The sequence below is a fragment of the Terrapene carolina genome, unplaced genomic scaffold (assembly GCF_002925995.2).
Source record: "Terrapene carolina triunguis isolate 2854851 unplaced genomic scaffold, T_m_triunguis-2.0 Scaffold53, whole genome shotgun sequence".
Taxonomy (NCBI): Eukaryota; Metazoa; Chordata; order Testudines; family Emydidae; genus Terrapene; species Terrapene triunguis.
Window position 1 is genome coordinate 9,576,104 of NW_020664404.1, and position 23,112 is coordinate 9,599,215.

Below are 23,112 nucleotides of genomic sequence, written 5' to 3' on the forward strand. Positions count from 1 at the left end.
AGGAGCAGGGGTCCCAGGAGGGGGCAGTCAGGGGACAAGGGGGGGTTGGGAGTTCTGGGGGGAGCTGGCAGGGGGCAGGGGTGGGGAGAGGGATTGGAGCAGTCAGGGGACATGGAGCAGAGGGGTTTAGATGGGTTGGGAGTTCTGGGGGGGGGCTGTCAGGGGGTGGGGAGTGGTTGGATGGGGCGTGGGAGTCCCAGGGGTCTGTCTGGGGGTCGGGTGTGGATAAGGGTTGGGGCAGTCAGGGTACAGGTAGGGGGTAGGGTCCTAGGGGGCCAGTTAGGATGGGGGGAGGGTCTCAGGAGGGGGCAGTCAGGGGACAAGAGGCAGGGAGGCTTAGGTAGGGGGTGGAGTCCTGGGGGGCAGTTAGGGGCAGGGGTCCCAGGAGGGGGCAGTCAGGGGACAAGGAGCGGGGGGAAGGTTGGGGGTTCTGAGGGGGGGAAGTGGGAGGGGCAGGGGCGGGGCTAGGGCAGGATGGGGCGGGGCTAGGGCAGGACAGGGGTGGGGCTCCTCCCGTCCTCTTTTTTGCTTGCTGGATTATGGTAACCCTAGTCCACAAAAAATAGCGGTGTGAATGTGGTGGCCCGGGTGGCAGCTTGGGTGAGTTGCCTGCGTATAACCCCATCTGAAATCCTAGGTGCATACTCTGACAGCTAGCTTGAGCCACTGCCTGAGCTGCTATGGTCATACTGCTATTTTTAGCATGCTAGCTCAAGCAGAGCTAGCATGGGTATGTCTACCTGAGCTGGGAATTACATCTCCCAGCTGCAGTGTACACATACCCTCAGAGGCTGCATGAGCCTTAGCGAACTTGAGTGGGAGCTCCATGTTTGTGCTTTGATCCAAACAGAATAACCCAGTGCCCTGATTCTCCGCAGGGTTTTAACTTGCAATGGTTCCGCACAGACTGCTACTGCTTGAGCGGTAGGTGAAACTCACTCGCTGGCAGCAGGAGTAGACTCTTATCTTCTATGTGAACCAGCCTCTAGAGGGTGATTGGACACACGCTTAGCCAGCGGGTTACCCAACCCTTTGCCTGGCGCTGGTTTAAGCAGAGCCAGGGCTGAGCTGCAGGATTTGGAAGCAGAGCCAGGTTCTGAACCCCTTCAAAGCGAGAGGGTGTTGAATGCTTTCACCCACTAGTGACGTGCGGCTGAGAAAGCTCAGGGCACTACTCAGCCAGGCAAGAAGAGAAGCCAGGATTGATGTCCATCAGGGCCCCTTGGCATTTGAAGGAGATGGGTCATGTGAGATATGCCGTGCTCAATGCTCCAGAAGGTGAGAAGAGCCCCTGTGTGTTCTGGGTGTGGGGAGAGGAGCTGCTCCTTACTCCTAAATCGACTCATCAGTTCCAATGCAGTGAGCTTGAGCAAGAGTGGTTCTATATTCCGTTGCATTGATACTCTGAGCTGCCCACCACAGCTGATTCCTTCTGGGAACTCCAGCAGCTCCTGATTCCCTCCGGGGTGAATGGGAGAAGAACCAGGACCTGCATATTAACTATCTTGCCCCAGAACCCTGGGGCAGGTGGAATCTGCCAGCAGCTCCTGGGGCAGAGAGCTCCAGACATCGGCCGCCCTCTAGAAACAGAATTTGGGTTTGCGGGAAGGGGGGCGCTGCCTTCTGGGCTGTGGTCCAGTTCTTAGCAGTGGGGGACTGCTCAGGGCCCCTCTGCTGTTTGCACGAAAACTGTCAGGTCAGGACTTTCCATGAGCACAGAATCCTCCAGCTTTACTTATTTCTTTTGGAATTTACTGCTTTTTGAGGCATTTCTTTTGGCGAGCTGGACTCTCCCCTCTTCCGCCCACCCCTATCTGGTGCAGCCAGGCCACCGTCTGCTCAAGGATACAGCGCTGCAAATCCAGAGTCACTTCAGCAGACTCATTCTAGATTCACAGGACAGGGTGTTGGGCTCTCCCTGTGCTGGGGCTGGTTTACAAACAGCCAGTCAGGACCCCTGTTGACTTTGGAATTAAACAGTAAGATACAGGGAGTCCTGAGCCACCATGCTGCATTGAAGTCACTGGGGATTGCAGCAAGGAAGGAATACAGGATCGGAGCTTATATGGAAAAGAGGTGTGATCTAGTGGGTTGAACTCAGGAACCTGGGAGTCCAGAATCCTGGGTTCTGTCTGACATTGACTCACTGTAGGGGTTGGAACGTGTCATTTCACTTTGCTGAATCTCAGTTTCCTCCTCTGTCATGGTGGGCCTATTCCATGTGCCTGTCTATCTCCCGGACAAGTTCACGAGCTATGTAAAGGCCAAGGACGGGCTTTGGGAGTTATTGTACCTCTAGAGATCTGGCCACGGGAGAGAGGAGCCTGGTGGTTTCAACCTAGAAGATGAGAAATAAACTCCCACCATATTCGTGGGGTTTGCTTATCTTGCCTTCCCAGTATGCCCGAACTCAGCCTTAGCTGCAGGCTGTTCCACACTGGGGGACGTAGTAATAAGCAGCAACAGGATCGATTATTTATTACTATTATTTGCATTATGGCAGCACCTAGATGTCTCAGTCAAGATTTGGACCGCATTGTGCTAGGTGCTGTATATACACACAGTAAGAGACAGTCCCTGCCCCTAAGAGCTTACAATTTATATAGAGAAGACAGACAAAAAGCAGGAGGGGAAACTGAGGCATGGGGCAGTGATGTGCCTTGCCCATGGTCCCACAGCAGCGCGCTGGTAGAGCTGGGAACAGAGCAAAGCTCTCCTGAGTCCCAGTCTGGCTCACTATCCACTAGTCCATAACCTGATGCTGGTGGGAAAGGGGGGTCATCATAATGAAGTGATTGCAGTCACCAGTGGGGGACTAAACCCCAGCAAACCCATTGAGTTGGGGACCAGCGGATGCATGATGGACACTGAGCTCTGTTGAAAATCTGGCCCTTAATGTGCATAGAGGTTACACATAAACAGGTGACAACATGGGCCTTCCTTGACATATCAGTGCAGCCTGGGACAGGAGGGGCAGAGAGACCTGGAAGTGGAGTGTGACCAGATTTACAAAGATCCCCGTCCCGCCCTTATTTCAATGGGTAGCCACAAGCTGAGAAAAAGACCCTTTTAGGTGGAACATCCTGGGTTCTGTGAGCCTGACATTGGGACACACCTGGAGTAACACTATGGAGTCAGTGGGCTTTGTTTTATCCTATGGATTGACAGCACATGATCCACTGAGACGGCCTTCATTTTTTGAGCTGTGTTGCAATTGGTTGCATTGGTCACATGGTATTTTTCTGCCTCCTAAGTGGATGAGTAAAACTCTTATAACCAGGAGGAGAGGGTTGAAGAGTCCAGTAGGAGGTTGACTCTTGGGAGTCCTGCTCTAGTGTCTGCTGAGAGATGACTTACTGCAGGTTTGTGAGCTGGTCTTTTCTTTCAGCAGGAGAGACTAGGCCTGCTCCACCTCCTTTGCAAGCTCTAATAAGGCTAGTCAATAACAAACATCGCAGCCCTGGAAATGAGTTCTCTGTAGCTGAAACCTGTAGCTGATCAGTGATCCTGAGGACCTGCTAATGTTTTCCAATGTCTCATGCTAGCACAGGGTATGTTACATTCCCCTGTAGTGGCTGCTCCCCTAGAGGATAACAGTTTTACTACTGCTGCTAGCTACCGGACTTACTTATCTAGCTCAAATGGCAGAAGTTGGTGTTGAAGGCAGGGAGTTCAAACCCTGCTGATGGACTCCGTGGAAGGCTGTTGCCTAGCTCTTCAGAGAGTGGAAAAATTAACCCTTCTGTGACTGTCACCATAAGAGCTAAGCCAGATTTATTGCATGGTACAACTTTTCATTGCCTCTCATATTTTTAATATGCAGGATTTTCATTACATTGTAAGGATACTTCAGACTGAAAAGCGATGAAACTCATTTTGATGTGATCACTGACTACACATATACTGCTTTATATGTGCAGAGCAATGTTATCGAGTGGCTAGAGCAGCTGCCTGGGAGCAAGGATTTCAGGCTTCTATTCCCCTCTCTGCTCCAAATTTGCTATGTGACGTTGTTTGAGTTGCTTCATGGTGTGGTGCCTCAGTTTCCGCCCCTGGAAAATGTGGATAACTGAGGGTTGTCAGGACCAATCTACAAGTGCTATTAGAGGTGGTGAACTCTGGGAACCTGGCCACAGGAGAAATGAGGCTGTGGCACCAACTTAGTCTCTTGTGAGCTAGGCATGACAGACATTCTGCTCAAGAGAATCCCAGGCCTGAAATAGCAGGTGGGCTGCAGAGCTGAACTGGGGTCATAGAATATAGAAGATGAGGGTTGGATGGGACCTCAGGAGGTCATCTAGTCCAACCCCCTGCTCAAAGCAGGACCAATCCCCAACTAAATCATCCCAGCTAGGGCTTTGTCAAGCCAGGCCTTAAAAACCTCTAAGGATGGAGATTCCACCACCTCCCTAGGTAACCATTCCAGTGCTTCACCACCCTCCTAGTGAAAAAGTTTTTCATAATATCCAACCGAGATCTCCCGCACTGCACCTTGAGACCATTCCTCCTTGTTCTGTCATCTGGTACCACTGAGAACAGCCGAGCTCCATCCTCTTTGGAACCCCCCTTTAGGTAGTTGAAGGTCACTATCAAATCCCCCCTCACTCTTCTCTTCTGCAGATTAAATAACCCCAGTTCCCTCATCCTCTCCTCGTAAGTCATGTGCCCCAGCCCCCTAATAATTTTCGTTGCCCTCCGCTGGACTCTCTCCAATTTGTCTACATCCTTTCTGTAGTGAGGGGCCCAAAACTGGATGCAATACTCCAGATGTGGCCTCACCAGTGCTGAATAGAGGGGAATAATCACTTCCCTCAATCTGTTGGCAATGCTCCTACTAATGCAGCCCAATATGCTGTTAGCCTTCTTGGCAACCAGGTCACACTGTTGACTCATATCCAGCTTCTCATCCACTGTAATCCCCAGGTCCTTTTCTGCAGAACTCTCACTTAGCCAGTCGGTCCCCAGCTTGTAGTAGTGCATGGGATTCTTCCATCCTAAGTGGATTCTGCACTTGTTCTTGTTGAACCTTTTGGCCCAATTCTCCAATTTGTCTAGGTCACTCTGGACCCTATCCCTACTCACCAGCATATCTACCTCTCCCCCAAGCTTAGTGTCATCCGCAAACTTGCTGAGGGTGCAATCCATTCCATCATCCATTAATGAAGATGTTGAACAAAACCGGCCCCAGGACCGACCCTTGGGGCACTCCGCTTGATACCGGCTGCAGTTGATCACTACCCATTGAGCCCGACAATCTAGCCAGCTTTCTATCCACCTTATAGTCCATTCATCCAATCCATACTTTTTTAACTTGCTGGGAAGAATACTGTGGGAGACTGTATCAAAAGCTTTGCTAAAGTCAAGATATATCACGTCCACCGCTTTCCCCATATCCACAGAGCCAGTTATCTCATCATAGAAGGCAATCAGGTTGGTCAGGCATAACTTCCCATTGGTGAATCTATGTTGACTGTTCCTGATCACCTTCCGCTCCTCCAAATGCTTCAACATGGATTCCTTGGTCCAGGACTGGTACAGCTGAGGGTGTAGGAGAGCAGCACCGGGGGGGGGCGGACCCAGAGCTGATGTCCGAGGAGTGGGGGGAGGGATTGCAGGTCAGGATCCCACTGAATTGCCAGAGCTGTGTGGGGTGTGTGTGCGGACGTGGCTCGTGGAGCAGTAGGAACTCTGGATCAGGATCATGTTGCATCAGCAGGACTGGGAGCGGGGACCCAGGTGTAGTGGGATGCTGGCGGGGTGGTATCGGGGGCTGTCAAAGGGCGGTGCATTGCTTCTCGTCCCTGCCATGTGGCTAGCATCACTCACCGCGCTCTGGCCTTTCTTTCCTTCCCCTCCCCTGCCCCTTGTCCAGACAAGATCCTCCATTCCCTGGCATCCGGCCAAGACCCTCATGGCTGGCGTACCCCAGTGGACTGTGTCCGGGCCAATGAGCTGTGCGCTGCCGAGTCAAGCTGCAGCTCCCGTTACCGCACGCTGCGCCAGTGCCTGGCTGGCCGGGACAGGAATACCATGCTGGCCAACAAGGAGTGCCAGGCGGCTCTCGAGGTGCTGCAGGAGAGCCCGCTCTACGACTGCCGCTGCAAGCGGGGCATGAAGAAGGAGCTGCAGTGCCTTCAGATCTACTGGAGTATACACCTCGGGCTGACGGAGGGTAAGCGTCCTGCGTGGGGCGGGTCTGGTCCATCGGGAGGGAGGTGCCCTATAGGCAGCTGTTCTGATGGATTAGCCCCGTCGGAGCAGGGTGAGGGTGGGTCTGATCCCATGGGCGAGTGGTAAAGGGGCCCTTCTGCACCATTATGCGATGTTCCAGTCTGTTTGCTCAGGGGGCTGTTCTGGTTCCTTGGGAGAAGTGGTTCTGATCCATTTGCTATGGCTGGAGGGGTGGTTCCGGCCCATTGGATTGTTGGTAGGTGGGTGGGTTCTGATTTGCTAGCTCAGTAGTAGTGTGTGTGGCTAGGGGGTGGGTGGAGAGGGAACAGTTCTGATCCACTAGCTGCTCTGATCCACTCTGGCTAGGCAGGAACCCCATGTGGCTAGTCCTGGGAGCTGGTGAAGCAGGCGTGAGTTAGGAGATGTGTTCAGAGCCTGACACACACACACACACACACACACTCACTCTCTCTCTCGTTGCCATTTACACCTGTGCAAAGTGGAAGTAAAACATTCCCGCTGTTGTCCTGATTTGGAGCAATTCACACCTGTTCTGCACAGGTGGGATAATGGGTGACACAAGTGCCAGGCAGCGAAGAATCAGATTTTTCATTAGTGTAGTTGGGAGGAGGCTTTACCACGGGAATGGCAGAGGGGGCCAGCTGGTCTGGAGTGAAGAACGTTAGTGGAGCAGTGTGTGTGTGGGGAGTCCAGGACTGGAACAGCACGGGGTGTTGCAGGGAAGGACTGACTGGCATTTGGAGAGCTGTGGCGGGGGTCCAGGACTGGAACAGCACGGGGTGTTCTGCAGGAAAGGACTGAGGGGCATTAGTGGAATTACGTGGGGAATGTTCAAGTTCATTCTGTGCCTTAGCACGGGCTGGTGTGAGCTTGGGTAGAGCTGGAGGGGTATCAGCAGGGCTGTCTTGGACTGGCATGTCTCAGCTTTTAACCCCCAAGGTTTCAGTGTTTAGATCCCAGGTAGATCTCTCACCTTGTTCATTATCAAACAGAAGCCAAATCAACGGGTGGGGATGGGGAAGAAGGAACCAAACGCTCCCCTTCCCCCCCAGACTCTTCCCCCTTTTCTCCATTCTCCTCCTCTAGATTCTTTCTCGCCATCCCCCTTTCCCAGACTCTCTTCCTCTAGACTCGGGCACATCCCACCCCTGCCTTGGGAATTTGCCAGACTTGGAGAGCCCATGAGGCTTCCTAGTGCCTGCAGACACCCCCACTGCCATCACCAATGGCAGGGGCTGAGAGCTCGGAGAGCTGCACCAATGCAGAGGGCAGTCCCAGAGCCCAGCAGCTCTCTTAGCTCTGTCACTGCCTCCCTCTCCATGTTAAACAGCTGATTAGTATTCTGGAAGGAGCATCCTCACAAGAACCAGACTGGGCTGGAACAGGGGTTGATGGGGGTGAGATGAGTGTGGGGCTGGGCTCTTCTCTGGTGCAGCTGCCTTTTCATAGCCAATCTGCAAATGCTGGGCTGATCCCAGGCAGCCTCACCCCAGAAGGGGCCGCGCACACTGGAGCAGATTGGGCTGTAATGAGAAGACAGGTCGGGGCATCGAGACAGGTCACGGAGAGAGGAGCCCATCGCGCAGGCAGCGGGGAGTTAATTTCCAGTTTGCGTTAGTGGGGTCAGAGGGCCAGGTCTCCAGTTGGTGCCTGTGTGTGGGCTGTTTGCCTGCCCCCCTCTCAGAGCAGGCTCCGGGCTGTCAATCTAGTCTCGGTGTATCTATATGAGTGTCCCCCAGGCCTTGCTTGCAGAGCATTTCCCTCCCCTGCACTGTATTGGCTCCTGCCTGTCTGTGTCCAGTGGAAGCCCAGGCTTGCCAGGTGGGAACGGCACCTCATACCCTTGCTCGCTGTCTCTGGGAATTCGCATCTGCCAGGCAGGGTGGGCCCGTGGCTGGCGAAGCAAACTCCCTGTTGTCTTCTGCTCTGTTCCAGCCTGGATTATGGCAACTGCACTGGAGTTAGTGGAGTTGCTTCAGACTTACGGTGGCATCAGTGAGAGCAAACTGTGGCCCTGGCTCCTGTTCTTGGCTCTGCCACTGATTCACTGAGTGACCTTGGGCAAGTTCCTTCCCCTTCTCTGTAAAGTGTCTTGAGATCCTCAGGTGCAAGAGGCTATATAAGTGCAGAAAGGACTGTTCTAACAGTGATATGTGCCAGTACTGCTGGGTGGTGTTGGACCTGCGCAGCCGTGTGCCACAGGCCCTGCACTGCTAGCAGTTTATGCAGACTCTCCCTTAGCTCAAGCGGCAGGGGCCTGTGCTCAGGGAGCAAGAGGGCTGGGGTTCAATCCCCGTTCTAGACAAGAATCTTTCAGTGGTCTTGTATCTGTTACAATATGATTCTGGCCTCAACCTCTGCTAGAGTTCAGGATGGGACTGATCGTCTGCTCTCTGTGCCTCAGTTTCCCCAAAAAGAAGAGTGAGGAAGGGGACTAGAACTCAGGAGTTCCCAAGCTATTGCTTTGGCCATTAGGCTTTGCTGACTCTTTATGGCCCTTTGATGCTGCGCGCATGCCATAGAGGGGCATGTGCTGGGAACAGGCTGTAGGCTGTACTAAAGCCCCATGTGCAGTCTGTCAGCTGCCCCAAGTCCACTGTCTGGGAGAAAACCAGGCACCTCCTTAATACTGCCCATTCTCTGGCAAGGGTGGGGGTTGAGTGAGAGCAGTGGAAAGGGCATGAGGGAATCTCAGAGCTGGCTGTTTCCATAAATGAACTGCCTCAAGATGCACCAGAGGCAGCTGTGATTGCAGGCCAGTGAGGGTGTAAATCAGAGAGGGGAGCAGTGCAGGTAATTGAAATTGGATTTTGCCAGCGCTGGGCCGGTTTGTTTATTGGAGAGAGGATTATCTACTCTCTCCTCCTCATCAAAGGGAAGGGGGAGGAAGTTGTCTCTTCCCATCCCTCCCCTCCCCACATCAGCAAGTCAGGGGCCCTCCCCTCCCCATCGCTATCACATCACAATCAGTGGCTCGGCTGACTGGCTGTGCTAGGGTGTGGAATTGGGGACCCCCTTCCCCCCAGACCTGAGGGGCTAGGAGTGCTGGCTGGAATTTGGTGTATTGTGGGCAGGTGCAGGCAAGCTTCCTTCATGCAGCTCTGCCCATGCCCCTCAATCCTGAGTCTGTAGCCGCCCTGGTCATTTCCGTCCTGGGTCTGCGTGGAGCAGGGGCTGCCAGTCATTTCTGAGCATCCCCCAGTTGGTTGCTCTGTGATATGTGAAAAAGTGTCACTGGTGACTAGAATGAGCCTGAGTCTCTGCCTCAATCCCAGCTGCCATGAGGCTGCTCTTTGTAGCAAGCAAATTTCCTCCCTCCCATTTCCCTTGCACCTGGGCTGCCCCCTGGATGATCTTTTCCAGCCAGAGGTGCATCATCCATCCTTGCTGTCCCGCAACGATGAGCCAGCCAAGACACGTCCAGCCCTATCTGTAGCAAGCTCTGTAGCTTTTCCTTAATACGTTTGCCCACGATGCTGACTGCAGACCATTGGACGCCTGGGAATGCTCCAGGCACCCGCAGATGAAACGGCAGATGTTGCTTCCTTGTAACATAGAGGTGAAAACTGGGTGTATGTGTACTGGGGTGTCTTCCATGCAGAAAGCAGGTGCTAGAGAGTGAGGACGTTCTAGTGCCCAGCAGGACTGGTAAGGTAGCATGTAGAGAACTCAGAAGAGCCCTGGGGAAATAATAATTGCCACTTACAAAGGATGTTGGATCTGCAAGTGTTTTACAAAGTGGGGGTGAGTATCACTATCCCATTTTAAAGTTGGTTGGGTTAATGGACTCAGAGAACATTAAATGACTTCCCCAGGGTTACACAGCAAGTCAGTGGCAGAGCTAGGACTAGCCCACAGGTCTCTTGACTCCCAGTCAGATGTATCAGCCACTGGACCAGGCTGCCTCATTAAAGATTCAGAGCCAGATTTTTCAAAAAGCTCTGTACCCGAAGGCTCCTGCTTGGGCACCTGAATGGAGTGACCAGCAGATTCAGCATATAGCAGGTCCCATGAAAACCCAGCCCTTATTTAGGTGCCTCAGTGGGAACTGAGCTTAGCTGAAAGCCTGGGCCTGATTGTGGGGTGGAGGGAGGAAAAATTGGGGGAAGAAAGGATAAAGCAGAGACAGGGCCGGCTCTACGTTTTTTGCCGCCCCAAGCAAAAAAATTTTTGCCTGCCCCCCACCCCAGCCCTGGGCTCTCCCCCCACCCCACCCACACTGTAATGAACAAGGTGAGAGATCTACCTGGGATCTAAACACTGAAACCTTGGGGGTTAAAAGCTGAGACATGCCAGTCCAAGACAGCCCTGCTGATACCACTCCAGCTCTACCCAAGCTCACACCAGCCCGTGCTAAGGCACAGAATGAACTTGAACATTGTGTTGTTTTAGAGTGTGTCGGTAAAGGTACAGGAGTAAGCGCAACCAATAGAACCAGCTTTTAAACTGGAAAAAGTGTGTCCGCCCAGAGGTTTGCACTCATTTAATTCAAGTGTTGTAAGTCTGTGTGCAGTCGACATTGGGACCAGATTTCCAAAAGCACTCCGCACCCAACGTGCTGAAAATCTGGACCTGATTCTGGGTGCTGAGTGCCTCTGAAAACTTTGGCCCCTGGTGACTCCCTTAGACCTTCACCCACGCTTGGTTAAAACACACTTTTTCCCGATGTTAAATTGCAAGTGAAGATGAGGCAAGTTGTAGTTTTAACATGTGTCAGCTGGTGGAGGTAAACCCTAGCCTCTAGGTCAGCTCTGCTGCTGGATGGCAAGAAAGCCAGGCTGGAAGCAGGAATCTCTACTTAATGGTGATTTGCTCCTCAGCACTGTGCATTCAGCAATTTCAAAGGGCTTTGCACTCATGAATGAATTTAGTCTAACAACACCTTCAGGAGGGAGGGAAGAATACTAGCCCCATTTCACAGAGCAGAAAACCGAGGCACCGAAAGAAACTAAGGCACAGAAGGGAAAAAAGGGTGTGTTCTTACCATGTGTTGGAAGGCAGGCTGTAGCTTTCACACAGGTTTGCAGGGTGAGATGGTGACTCTGGCCAGGATCCTAGGTTTACCTCAACCTGTTAACTCATGTGAGAGCTGCACGGCTTTGCCTTCACTCAGATTTTACCTTGTGTTACCACATATTAGCTAACGGGGTAAGAACACACCTTTTCCTCTCGTGATGACAAGGCCAAAGGGCCCAAATTCATGCACAGAATCGGTGGGGAAGCCAGGAATAGAACCCAGGATGACTCCTGACTCCACTCCTGTGGTCTAGCCAGTAGGTAACAGACCAGCTGTAGAAGGTTGTGCTGATGCCCAGCATGGAGGGGCATTGGCAGAGCTGTGTGGGGAACCCAGGACCAGAATAGCAGGGAGCTGCTGCAGGACCATCCAAAGCCATCATCCAAAATCCCATCTTGTTTCAGAGACCTCACTTTGCAGGTAGACTCACTGTAGTGCAGCAGACCTCTGGGCAACCTGGTCCAGTATCCCATCTCCTTCCATAACTTAGATCTCTCAATGCAGTGATCCCCACCTATCACACTGGATCAGAGTGATCTATCTAGCCAGTATCCTGTCTCTGACACTGCCAATATGTGATGCTTAGAGAGGTTAGATTCTCCCACAATGCATCTGGCCAATAGACTGCTCTCCGCTCACCTTTCCAAGTGAGCAAGTTTTGCATTCTCCTGGTGCATGGCAGCTTAGTCCCCGGCATTAAGCCTGGCTGGTTTCACCCCAGCGTCTTTCCCAGAGGTTAATTGCATCTCAGCCAGCTTAGGGGAAGTTCAATGCCCTTTTAATACTGGGTAATTTTCCTAGCAAGCAGCAAGGTTCAGCCGGTGTTTAATTATTTATTGCATTGGCAAAGCAATATAGTGAGAGGTTAGTGTTTCCTAAACACACTTTAATAAAGGTGCCATTTGTCATCAGAGCATTAGCAAACCCAGCACGGCGAATGTGTTGGCACGATTTAAACGAGGGACTCTTACAGGATGAGCGTAAGTGTTTCCTTTTCTTTTAATGGCCTTTCAGTTTCACCAGCCTGTGGTAATAGGCCAAAATAACACATGAGGAGGGCGGGGTTGTTGTTGTTTTCAATATTCATTTGTAGTACTGTAGCAGAGGCATCAACCAAGATAGTCAGAGGCAGCCTCTGCTCTAAAGCTCTCACAATCTAGCTAGAGCAGACATGGGAAGGGAAGGCACAGAGAAAAGTGTCTCCTCCATGGACACAAAGCAGGGTCTGGGGCAGAGCCAGGAATAGCATTTAGGTCTCCTGAGTCCCCAGTCCAGTGCTCTGTGCACTAGACGACGTTGCTGCCTTGTAGCTTGCCTTTTCTCTGTGTTCCTCCTGCTCTTCTCCTTTCCAGCCTGGAGGCTGGAATTCCGTTCTCTCACATCACTGAGGCTCCTCTCAGTGTGCTTTGATCACCTCCAGGAGGTCAGTCTGTGGTCTCTAATTCCAGCAGGCGCCTTCTGGTTTCTCCTGTGGGCCTGCAGCGCTGCTGCCCCCTCCCAAAAGGCGATTGGTACCTTCCCCCTGGCTGCTAGGTACCCGATCGTGGGACTCCTCACAAGGCACATTCAGTGGGCAGGGCAGGAGTCCATTGCCGAAACGAGCTGGTCGCCATGGGAACAGCTTGGAACTGGGGCCGGCGTGTCTGTGCTGTGTAATGTGTACTCTGGGTGGCTTCGGCCAGGTTGGTCCCTGGGCAGTGGAGGTGAGGTAGGTGGACAGAGAGTGAGGCCATGGGACAGCCTGTGGGAGACTGCCTGTACCGTGTCTGAGGTGGGGTGATTTGGGCTCAGTTGAGATGGGGAGGTCTGGAGTGGCCAGCGCAACCATGACACAATCTGGGGGCTTGCGTTTCAGCTCACGGCGCGATAGCTGTGCTGTTGTCGCTCGTGCTGTCTGAGCACGAGTTACTTCTCTAGCCCCTTCATGGCATGAAGACACCTGACCCACCAATTCATTTCTCAGAGGCCACCAAACGGCGGTGAAAGCTCTTGGAGCCAGGTGGGAGCCTCTCTCTCTCTCTCTCCTCTTGCTGCTCTCCCCGCTATCCAGGTCCCATCCCAGTCTTGCTTCTGCTCTGACTGCAGCAGGGACGGAGGGTGTCTCAGTCCCAGCTTCCCGGCAACCGATTTTGCCTCACGATCCTTTTGACGGATTTCCTGTAGTGAAATGCATTTATAACTGTCCGTGGAGGAGCTGCTGGAAGGGGAGCCGGCCCTGCCTGATTGCTTACTGCTCATTAATTCCTGCTCTTTTCCAGCAGGTTTTGAGTGGCTTCTTAATTATGGGGGACAAAAGCAGCCTTGCTCAGGCTAATAATATCCTGAAGAATCCAGAAGAGCCTGGAAGAGTGGGCATGGGCCACAGTCTGTTAGGAGGCTTGTAAATCTTTTTAAAAACAGAAGCCTCCTGTCTCCTCCTGCTCTGGTTGAGCATCCTCCCTGTCAAGGGAACTAACTGATGGGTCACTGTGTGAGATCTCCGTTCATCCACAGAGTAGGTGCATCACCTGGGGGCCAGAGCAAGCTCCCTCCATGTTCCCCTTCATGAGAGAGAGAGAGAGAGAGAGAGAGAGAGAGACCCTCCTACCCCCAGGAGTGAGAAGGCAACTGAGTCTAAGATAGGACAATTAGCATGATGAGTGTTCTTTTGGTGGCAAGGTCTGGCTGTTGGAGAGATGGTCTCATAGTTAAGGCTCTGGACTAGGACTCCGGAAGTTTGGGTTCTATTTCCGGTTCTGCCACCAACTCCCTGTGTGACTTGGGCAAGTCACTTCATCTCCCCGTGCCTTATCCCCACCCTACTGATGGGAACAAATTCTGTTTTGTCTTACCTAGTGACATTAAGCTCTCTGGGGCAGGAGGTATCTTTTACTTTCTATTTGTACAGCACCCAGGGCAATGGAGCCCTGAACTTGATGCGGGATTGTAAATACTATCATACCAATCATTTAAAACACTAGGAATGAAATTGAATCCTGCTCAAGTTACATCACATAAATCTCATGGGAGTGATTGCTTTTGGTCGCTATGGACCTAGGTTGGATTTGAATCCATGACCTGGTGATAAAGGCCTGTATCCCAGCACTTGTCTTATGAGGAGAAGGCCCCCTTTTTTCTGCATGTAGCCTTACTCCAGATCAGCCTTGCAAATTTAAATTTGAAGAGAGAGAAAGAAAAAGCAGATCCGAGAGTGTGGATGTTGGGGTGTGTGTTGATGTTAGGGAGCAAGCAGGGAACCCCATGTTGGGACTCCTGGGTTCTGATTTTGGCTCTGCCTTTGAGAACAGTGGACAAATCACTTGAACTATCTGGGCAAAATCAGCTCTGGCACAAGAGGATGGAACTTCCATTGATTTCAAAGAGTTGCAGCTGCTCAGATCAGGGCTGATTTGAATCCTCCATGCCTTACTTCACCATCTGTATGGTGTACCAGAACTGACAGATCGAGAGATTTGTTTTGCTAAAAAAAATTGTGAAAAATCTTGATTTTAGTATCAAAGCAGTTTAAAGATGGTAAAGTCAAAACTCAAATGTTTAAAAATCAAGTTGTGTTTTGATTTGCTCAAAGCTTTGGTTCAGCTCAAAACAAACATTTTGGAATCACCAGTGAACCGAAAAGAGTTGGTTCTTTTCACATCTATAGACCTGAAACCCAGGCGGAAGGTGGAATTTGGAGGTCCCCTGTTACTCCTGACACCCACTTGTCATATCAACCCCACGTCTTGGTTTGCTGTAGAGTCACCTGTCCATACCCATCCCTTCATGCTTCACTTCCCCCTCTGTATGCTCTGCCAAATCATGTTGTGTGTGTTCTCATGCCAGTGGCTGGCCCACCTCGAGGATAAGAGCCTGTTATTGCTGCTAGTTAATAGTGACTCCTTTAGCTCAAGTGGTTGAGGCTTCTGCTTTGCCACTGGAGGTGGTGGAGTCAGTCCCTGCTGACTGCACGTGGTGTGGGTAATGTAGAATAGAGATGAATAATACATACTTTCCGGGCAAGGAGTCAGGAGGATGAATTCAGCACCGATTGCCAAGTGCTTGGAGATCCTCATGATTATTTCTTGGGTCTGTTGTGATGGGTGCAAGCCGATGACCACAGTGAAAAGTAGCTAGCTGTAATTTGGGTTACAGCAGTGCTCACAGGCCCCAGCTGAGATCAGGGCCCTATTGTGGCAGGGGCTGCGCATACATAGGGTAACCAGATGTCCCATTTTTATAGGGACAGTCCCGTTTTTGGGGACTTTTTCTTATATAGGTGCCTAGTACCCCCTACCCCCTGTCCTGTTTTTTTCACAGTTGCTGTCTGGTCACCCTACGCATATACATAGCAAGAGACAGTCCCCGCCTCAGGAGCTTACAGTCCAAAGAGCTGAAGGAAGGATGATCATCCCGCTTTACAGACATGGAGAGATTAAGGCCCATATTCTTAAAGGTATTTAGGCACCTAACTCTCCTTGACTGCAATGGGAGTTAGGCAGCTAAACACCTTTAGAATCAGGTCTTCAGTGTCTTGCTCCAGGTCACACAAGGAGTCTGTAACCAAGCCAGGGATTGGACCCAGCTCCCCAGAGTTCTGGTACCGTGCCTTATCTGCAAGGCACCCTCCCACTCTAGCACCACAGCTCCTAGTACCAGTTTGGGCAGACAGGACCAGATTCTCCGCTCAGCTACGCCGGCGTCAATGCCCCCCAAAGACAATGGTCTATACTGATGTAACCCAGAGCAGGCTCTGGGCCTGGCTGCTGGGTTTGGAAATAGGCCGCTCTGTTTAATCATCTGCCCCTTTCCTGGAGAATCCCCTTTGCTGATCAGCAGAGAGCTAGCTTGGAAGGGAGCAGCCCCAGCCCAGCCTCCACCTCCAGGAAGCCAGTGTGGGCAGTGTGGTTAGACCCAGTGTCCTCCTTGGTTTACGGGTCCATGTGTGGCATGGCAGTTCATCTGCTCCTAATCCCTCCACTGCAGCCCCAGCTCACTTATCAGCAGGATGGGCACTTCAGCATCTGCCAACCCTTCCTCCAGGCAGGAAATGTCTTCGGACAGGCCCTCTCCAAAAGCCCTGGCTCTCTCCCAATCCACAGAGATGTGCCGGGAGCTCACTGAAAGCATGGCTAGGTACAATCGAAATCGATGCATGAGGCTGTTGGTCAGTCTTCTGCTGGGAGCTTGGAGTGGTCTTCCATTGATTTTTTTTTTCTCTCTCTAGCAAGAGCCCCTGCACAATGGGAGCGTTCAGGGTCCAGGACTGATATTAATGGTCCTTTCATGAATCTCTCCTTAAGAAGGACAAATGCTCTCATGGCCCATACTGCTTGTCGTCCTATCCTTGACTTTGCTGACGGCTGCTCTTTGGGGGTGCAGTTTGGTTTAGGAATTTGTGTGTGTGCGCGCGCGTGCAAGAGAGATCATCACCTGGAGCTAATTTTAGTATCTGTCCTGGAGATGCTTGAAGGCAATTTAGTAATGGGCTCATTGCCCTGGAGAGCAATTCTCCAAAATCTGACCCTATTAAAATCAATGGGAGTGCTCCCAAGGTTTGGCCCCTAGTGTGGTGTTTTATGTATACTGGTCATACTGGCAGCTTCGCTCAGTTCCACAGAGATGTGAAGTCGCCCTGGAGAAAAGCCACAAGCTCTTGAGCTCTCTGCATACCAGTGCTCCAAGGGTTAATATGCCATGGTCTTTGGCAGAATTATGGTCCATGGGTGGGGTTGTGAGGAAGGGGCTGCTATGTTCTGCCGAGCCTGTTTGGGGTCTGTAGATTGGGGTTATTAAACCCCAGTGAAGGTCTTGGAAGCAAAACATTTGAAATTGTAATTAAAATATTCACCCAAATCTGCACCCCCCCCCCCACAAATATACACCTTTCTGCCATGAGGGAAAGTGTGAGAAGATGGATTTGGAGTTAAAAGACTTGGGTTCTGTTCTGAGCTCTGCTACAAGATGACTTTGCTGAGTTCACACAAAAAAACCCGCCTCTCTGTGCCTCAGTTTCCCCATCGGTACAATGAGGATGACAACAGATTTATAGTGGGGCTCTGCAGGTAAATTCATTAATGTTTGGGAGGAGCTATGATATGATGGTGCTGAACGCTGTATAATTATCTAGATAGGGACCCAATGATACTAGGAACTGTAGGGAACTGCTTATCAATATGATTCAAGGTTGGAAATGCCCTTTCTCCCCCCCCCCCCCCAATCGGCCATAATTCTAACAAAGGCTAAGCCCTGAACTAGAGCTGTTTGGGGGTGAGGGGAGAATTTTGACATGTTGAAATAACTTTCTGTTCTGAATCAGAAGGTACTATCAAAATACTGACACTTTTTGCAAAGCAGGGGTAAAAAATCCCCCAAAGTTTTGAATCTGGGAAAACGTCAACATTTTTGACATGTTAAAATGAGATGTTTTAAACTGAAAAAAAAAATTCATTTTTTGAAGTGTCCATTTGCAACGAACGTTCGTTTCAATTCTCCTGAAACAGGAAATCAAAAAGCTTTGGTGAAATTGACATTTTCCTGTGGGGAAAGTGTCAATTTTGACAATTACATTTTCCTATGGGCAAATTTTTATGGGCACATTTTTTTGACCAGCTCTGCAGAAATGAATGGTCAGAACATTCCAGGATGAATAGGATTTGTAGAGGAGTCGAAGGAATTTCCGTGGCTGGAACCGGCTGAAATTCAGTGGGATTTAGCACCAAATCCCCTTAGTGCCTTATGACCGGCTTCCCCCACAGTGGCTTGGGGGGCAGCTCAGTAATAGCGTGGGTGGCTGTTGGGTTGATTCAGTGCGGGGTTTCAATCTCTTTTATTTTATTTTTTTCCCCTACTCCAGGAGAAGAATTTTATGAAGCTTCCCCTTACGAGCCAGTCACCTCTCGTCTCTCTGATATATTCAGACTCGCTTCAATTTTCTCAGGTAATAAAAGCAAAACAAAACATGCTTTCACTGTTTTATATTCTCTTCCTCTTGCCTATGAACAGACCTTCTGCCAACCTCCAGGGGAATGATAAAACATTAGCTCCCTTTCCCATTCCTCAATCCCTTCCTCTCCAGCATATCTCCCACCCCATAATATCTCGTATTGCGTCCCCCTTCCCCTGGCTGCCTTGCAATCATAATTCTTTGACTAAGATGTTGCAGCCTGGAGCTATGGATAACGGTGACATCTCTAGCGCTGCTACTGAGAATGCTCTGGGCCTGATTCTCAGTCGCCCTGCACCTCATGCTGTTATTTCCACCCGTGCAAAGCGGGCGTGAAACACTACAGGGCAGATGCTCTTCACATAAAGCAGCAAGCGAGTAAAAGTGCAAATTGAGAGTAGCTCCAGTCAAGGGAGCTTTGGATTGCGCTGGTGTGACTGAGACCAGAATTGAGCCTTACTGTTCTCATTCGTTAGCGGTTCACATACCCCGTGCGCTGATGGTGCCACGAAATACAGGGCAACAGAAGCAGGCTCTTGGGGTTCGCATGTATAGATATATAATTAATGCTTGTTGCATCAGAGTCTAATCTCAGTGACGCTGGTGCCAATCTGGTGGTACTGCACTGATTTCTGTGGAGTTACTTGGCGTTTAAAGCAGTCCAACTGAGAGCAGAGTGCAGGACCAACGTGAGTGAACTAATAACGCTCTGCTGCAGAGTCCAATAGGAGGCAAATGTAGAGAGTAGTGCAGGGGTGACCCTATTTTGGTCCCTGGTGGGGACAGACCAGACTGGATCTCCTGGGTCTTCCCCCTGCTCATTTTTCTGAGCTGTGAGGAGTCCTCTTTGCAACCACCCAGTGGCTTTGGTAACTAACCGTTGTGGTGAGGGGGATTAGAAAAGGTGAATGGCTTTGTGCAGTTGTTGGAGCCGGTTACGTAGAGCCACCGCCTGAGATCCCAGGGCTGGGTGAGACCTTGAGACTTTGTAACTGGATCTTCTGGGGAGTGCTCTAGTCCTGGGAGACCTTGCAGAGATGGAGTCTGGGAGCAGTACGGGACCTCTGGGCACTATTCTCTGCCTTTGAGTATTCAGGGTAGTTCTAATTCTGCAGCCCGATGTTGCCTTCTTTCCTGGCCCTCAAGGGCTCCCTCTATCTCTGTGTCTCCTTCCATTCTTCATCTCCTTTCTTCTTCCCTCTCTCTGCCCCCTCTGTAGTGTCTCCAGGCCTGTGGGACCCTTTCCCAAGCCAGACGACCCATGTGCACGTGTGCATTCTATGTGGCACTGTTTCTTCCTCTCTATTTGAAATGCATTCCTTGATTTATGCACCTCCAAGGGCCTCCCTGCTGCAGCTGTGTAACTGTTGAGGCATCACTTGCGGGTCCTCCCCTTTCTTATCTAGCTCCATTCCATTCAGACATTCAAGATTCCCATTGGCGTCAGTGGGAGCAGGGGTATAGCTGTGTCTGGTGCCTCCCATTTCCTGACATTGGAATCCATCTGCCAGATGCGTCCAGCAAAGCAACATATTCCTGCTCCCGCTGAAGTCAATGGATGACTAACAGATACTGAGGAAGCCTTGGGTCATGCCCCTGGGAGAGGACAGCTAGGGGAAATAGCCAGAAAGGTGCAATGAATCCAGGGCCAAATTCCCGGCTGGTGGAAATCGGCAGGGCTCCATTAACTTCAGTGGAGATGTGCCAGTTTACAGCAGCACAGAATTTTCCTGGTCTGTCTCTGTTAGTCACTTACCTAGGGTCATGTCTATGCTATGGGTGCTAGGGACACAGATACGGTGCTGCTGCTGTGCCTCTATAGCGTGGATGCTACGTACACCAATGGAAGGGATTTTTCCACTGATGGAGGTAATCCATCTCCCTAAGTGGTGGTAGCCACATCGGCACTGGAGGTTAGGTAAGCTTAACTATGGTGCTAGGGTGTGAAAAATTTTACACCCCTGAGTGATGTAGCTAGGTCAATCTAAATTTTAAGCATAGTAGGGGTCGGAGGGGCATTTGGGGGTGCAGATGAGGAGAAATTGGCAAGACAGAACTAAGCTGGAACGTGCTACCTTCTCATCTTCTGTGGCATGACTATCAGCGCGAAGAGCGCAGGCTCTTCCTTGGAGTGGATTTCTTTTTTTGTTTTACAAAGCTGTTGTGGTTTGGTGTTTTACTTTTTTTTTTTTTTTCCTTTGGACCCAGCTGCCTCCAAGCATCGGATAATAAGGAATTGATAAAGTGGGCTGGAGATCTCGTAATTTGCTCATTTGTCTCGTAGACACACAAAACGTGTTCTCTTGCCCAGCAGAGTGTCAAGTCCATTAAGCAAAGATTTTCCCAGAGGGAGACACTTAGACACAGCTCCCCCCTCCCTCTGGGGGGCTGAGACCCTGCTGCCACTCCCATGCTTTGGACAGGGGAGTCAGTGGTGAGGGGAACAGGAATGGGAATGAGTGACTGGGTAATGGGGCGTCTGTCCTGGAGTTCCAGGAGGCTGTTTGACCAGGTGCCAGCCCTGGGTGGAGAGGGCAGATGGCCATTTGTGTCACCTGCATTTGTGTCAGTCTGGACTTGCTGTGATTTATGAGAGAGTCCAGAGGTGGGGGCAAGTCCAGCTGGCAGGTTTAAAGCAAGAGCTCTGGAGAAAAAGCAGAGTTGACTTTTGGTTGGTTTGTTTTTGTTTTTGTTTTTGTTTTTTTTACCTGAGGGATCTTGATTTCCAGATGCCCAAAATGGACATGAAAGGACCTTATAGTGGTAAGGTTTGAAGAAGGGTACCAGTATGAAGAAGCAGAAAGCCTTAAATGTTCTACTGGGAGAAAGGACGTCTTCTCTGAGGGCCAACTTGTGCAGCCCTGTGTCCCATTGGTAAGCACTTGCCTATGGAAGGCCATAAGACCCCTTGTGGAGTTAGTACTCACCTGACTAAGGATTGCACAATTGCAGAGTAGGAGTGAGGAACATCCAGCCACATGTTAGTCTCATGGCAAAATAGTGAAAGAACAGGTTAAAGAACACTGGGGGGATGTATCTAGTGGGGTCCCACAGGGGTCAGTCCTAGGTCCGGTACTAGCCAATATTTTCATTAATGATGTGGATCATGGAGTGGAGAATATTTGTACAAAATCTGCAGATGACACCAAGCTGGGAGGGGTTGCAAGCACTTTGGAGCACACAATTAAAATTCAAAAATGCCTTGACAAATTGGAGAATTGGTCTGAAATCACCAAGATGAAATTCAGTAAAGACAAGTGCAAAGTACTTCACTTAGGAAGGCAAAATCAAATGCACAACTACAAAATGAGAAATAACTGGCTAGCTGGTAGTCCTGCTGGACAGGGTGTAGAGGTTATAGTGGATCACAGATTGCATATGAGTCAACAATGTGCTGCAGTTATGGAAAAGGCTAATATCATTCTGGGGTGTATTAACAGAAGTGTCATATGTAAGACATGGGAGGTAATTGTCCCTCTCTAGTCTGCACTGGTGAGGCCCTAACTGGAGTACAGTGTCCAGTTCTGGGTGCCACACTTTAAGAAAGGTGTGGATAAACTGGAGAGAGAGTCCAGAGGAGAGCAACAAAAATGATGAAAGGTCTAGAAAACCTGACCAGTAAGGAAAGGTTAGAAAAAACTGGGCATGTTTAGTCTTGAGAAAAGAAGGCTGAGGGGGGGACCTGATAACAGTTTTAAATATGTTAAGGGCTGTTGTAAAGAGGACTGTGATCAATTGTTCTCCATGTCACTGAAGGTAGGACAAGAAGTAATGGGCTTAATCTGCAGCAAGGGAGATATAGGTTAGATATTAGGAAAAACTTTGTAACTGTAATGGTAGTTAAACTCTGGAATTGGCTTTGAAGGGAGACTGTGTAATCACCATCACTGGAGGATTTTGAGAACAGATTGATACATACCTGCCAGGTCCTGGTTTACTTGGTCCTGCCACGGCACAGGGAGCTGGACTTGATGACTTCTCGAGGTCCCTTCCAAGCCTGACATTTCTCTGTTTCTATGAAAAAAACACGAATGGTAGAGCTGGTGGGAATCTTCTGTTGAATGATTTTCCCAGTGGAAAATGAAGTTTCTGCAAAATCAAAATTTTCTGCAGGAAATATTTCATTTCAGTAAATGAAATATTTGTTGTTGGTTAGTTTGACCCAGATCAGAATACTTTATTGAATTGACCCAAAATGTTTCATTTTGAATCAGTTAAAAAATAACATAAAGCTGCATTTTTCTAGCTCATTGCCTTATGGGTGTTGTCATTTGGATACCTGTTGTCTCCTATGAGCAGGGCTCCCTGGAGGACTGTATCTCACACAGTGCAATGTGGCTCCCTCAGGAATGTCAAAATGTTTTTCAAAAATGTCTAAATGAAAAGTTTCTACATTTTTTTTTTGAATTTCCATTCCATAATTATTATTTTTTAAAATTTCAACTTTTCATCCTGTTTCAGGATGAAAGCAAATGTTGATATGTCGGAAATTTCAACTTTTGATCAGCTCCAATCAATTGGTTTAAAAGCAAGACAGATCAGCTGTACACTCAGGATATAAACATCTGTATACACCTGGGTCTACCTTACTGCTTAGCGAGAGCTCTCTGCCCTGACAGTGAGGGGAAAAGGGACTAGATGGATCAGGCACACAATTTTGTCTTGATTCCCACGAGAAGAACCCATGCTGTATTTGGAACAGACTCTGGGTACAGCTGCTAAGAGGAGGGAAGAACCTTACCTGAGGTCAAGTCTGTCAGGACTCCTGGGTCTAGGTCTGCCAAAGAGACCAGTTGTAACTAGAGCTGTGTCAGTAACTAATTTTTCAGTCTGTGGCTGTCCTGTAAAATTGGGGTGGAAAATAATTCTGGTCAACCTGAAACAAACTTTTAAAAAATGTTTTGGTGAACTAAAAAGTTGAAGAAAGAGAATGTATTTTTGGTTGAACAAAATGCTTCATTTTTGAGCTTTTTTATGCATT

General features: G+C 50.1%; 1 protein-coding gene across 1 annotated transcript in view; it reads left to right on the forward strand.

Annotated features, from left to right (window-relative positions):
• The first annotated feature begins 1,238 nt into the window (after window positions 1-1,238).
• Window positions 1,239-23,112, forward strand: part of GFRA2 (GDNF family receptor alpha 2) — an 84,263-nt gene continuing 62,389 nt past the window's right edge. Inside the window, exons 1-3 of the mRNA XM_029912747.1 lie at window positions 1,239-1,278; window positions 5,873-6,172; window positions 18,042-18,125. Of these exons, the coding sequence (XP_029768607.1) occupies window positions 1,239-1,278; window positions 5,873-6,172; window positions 18,042-18,125 (424 nt within the window). The remainder of the gene's footprint in view (window positions 1,279-5,872; window positions 6,173-18,041; window positions 18,126-23,112) is intronic.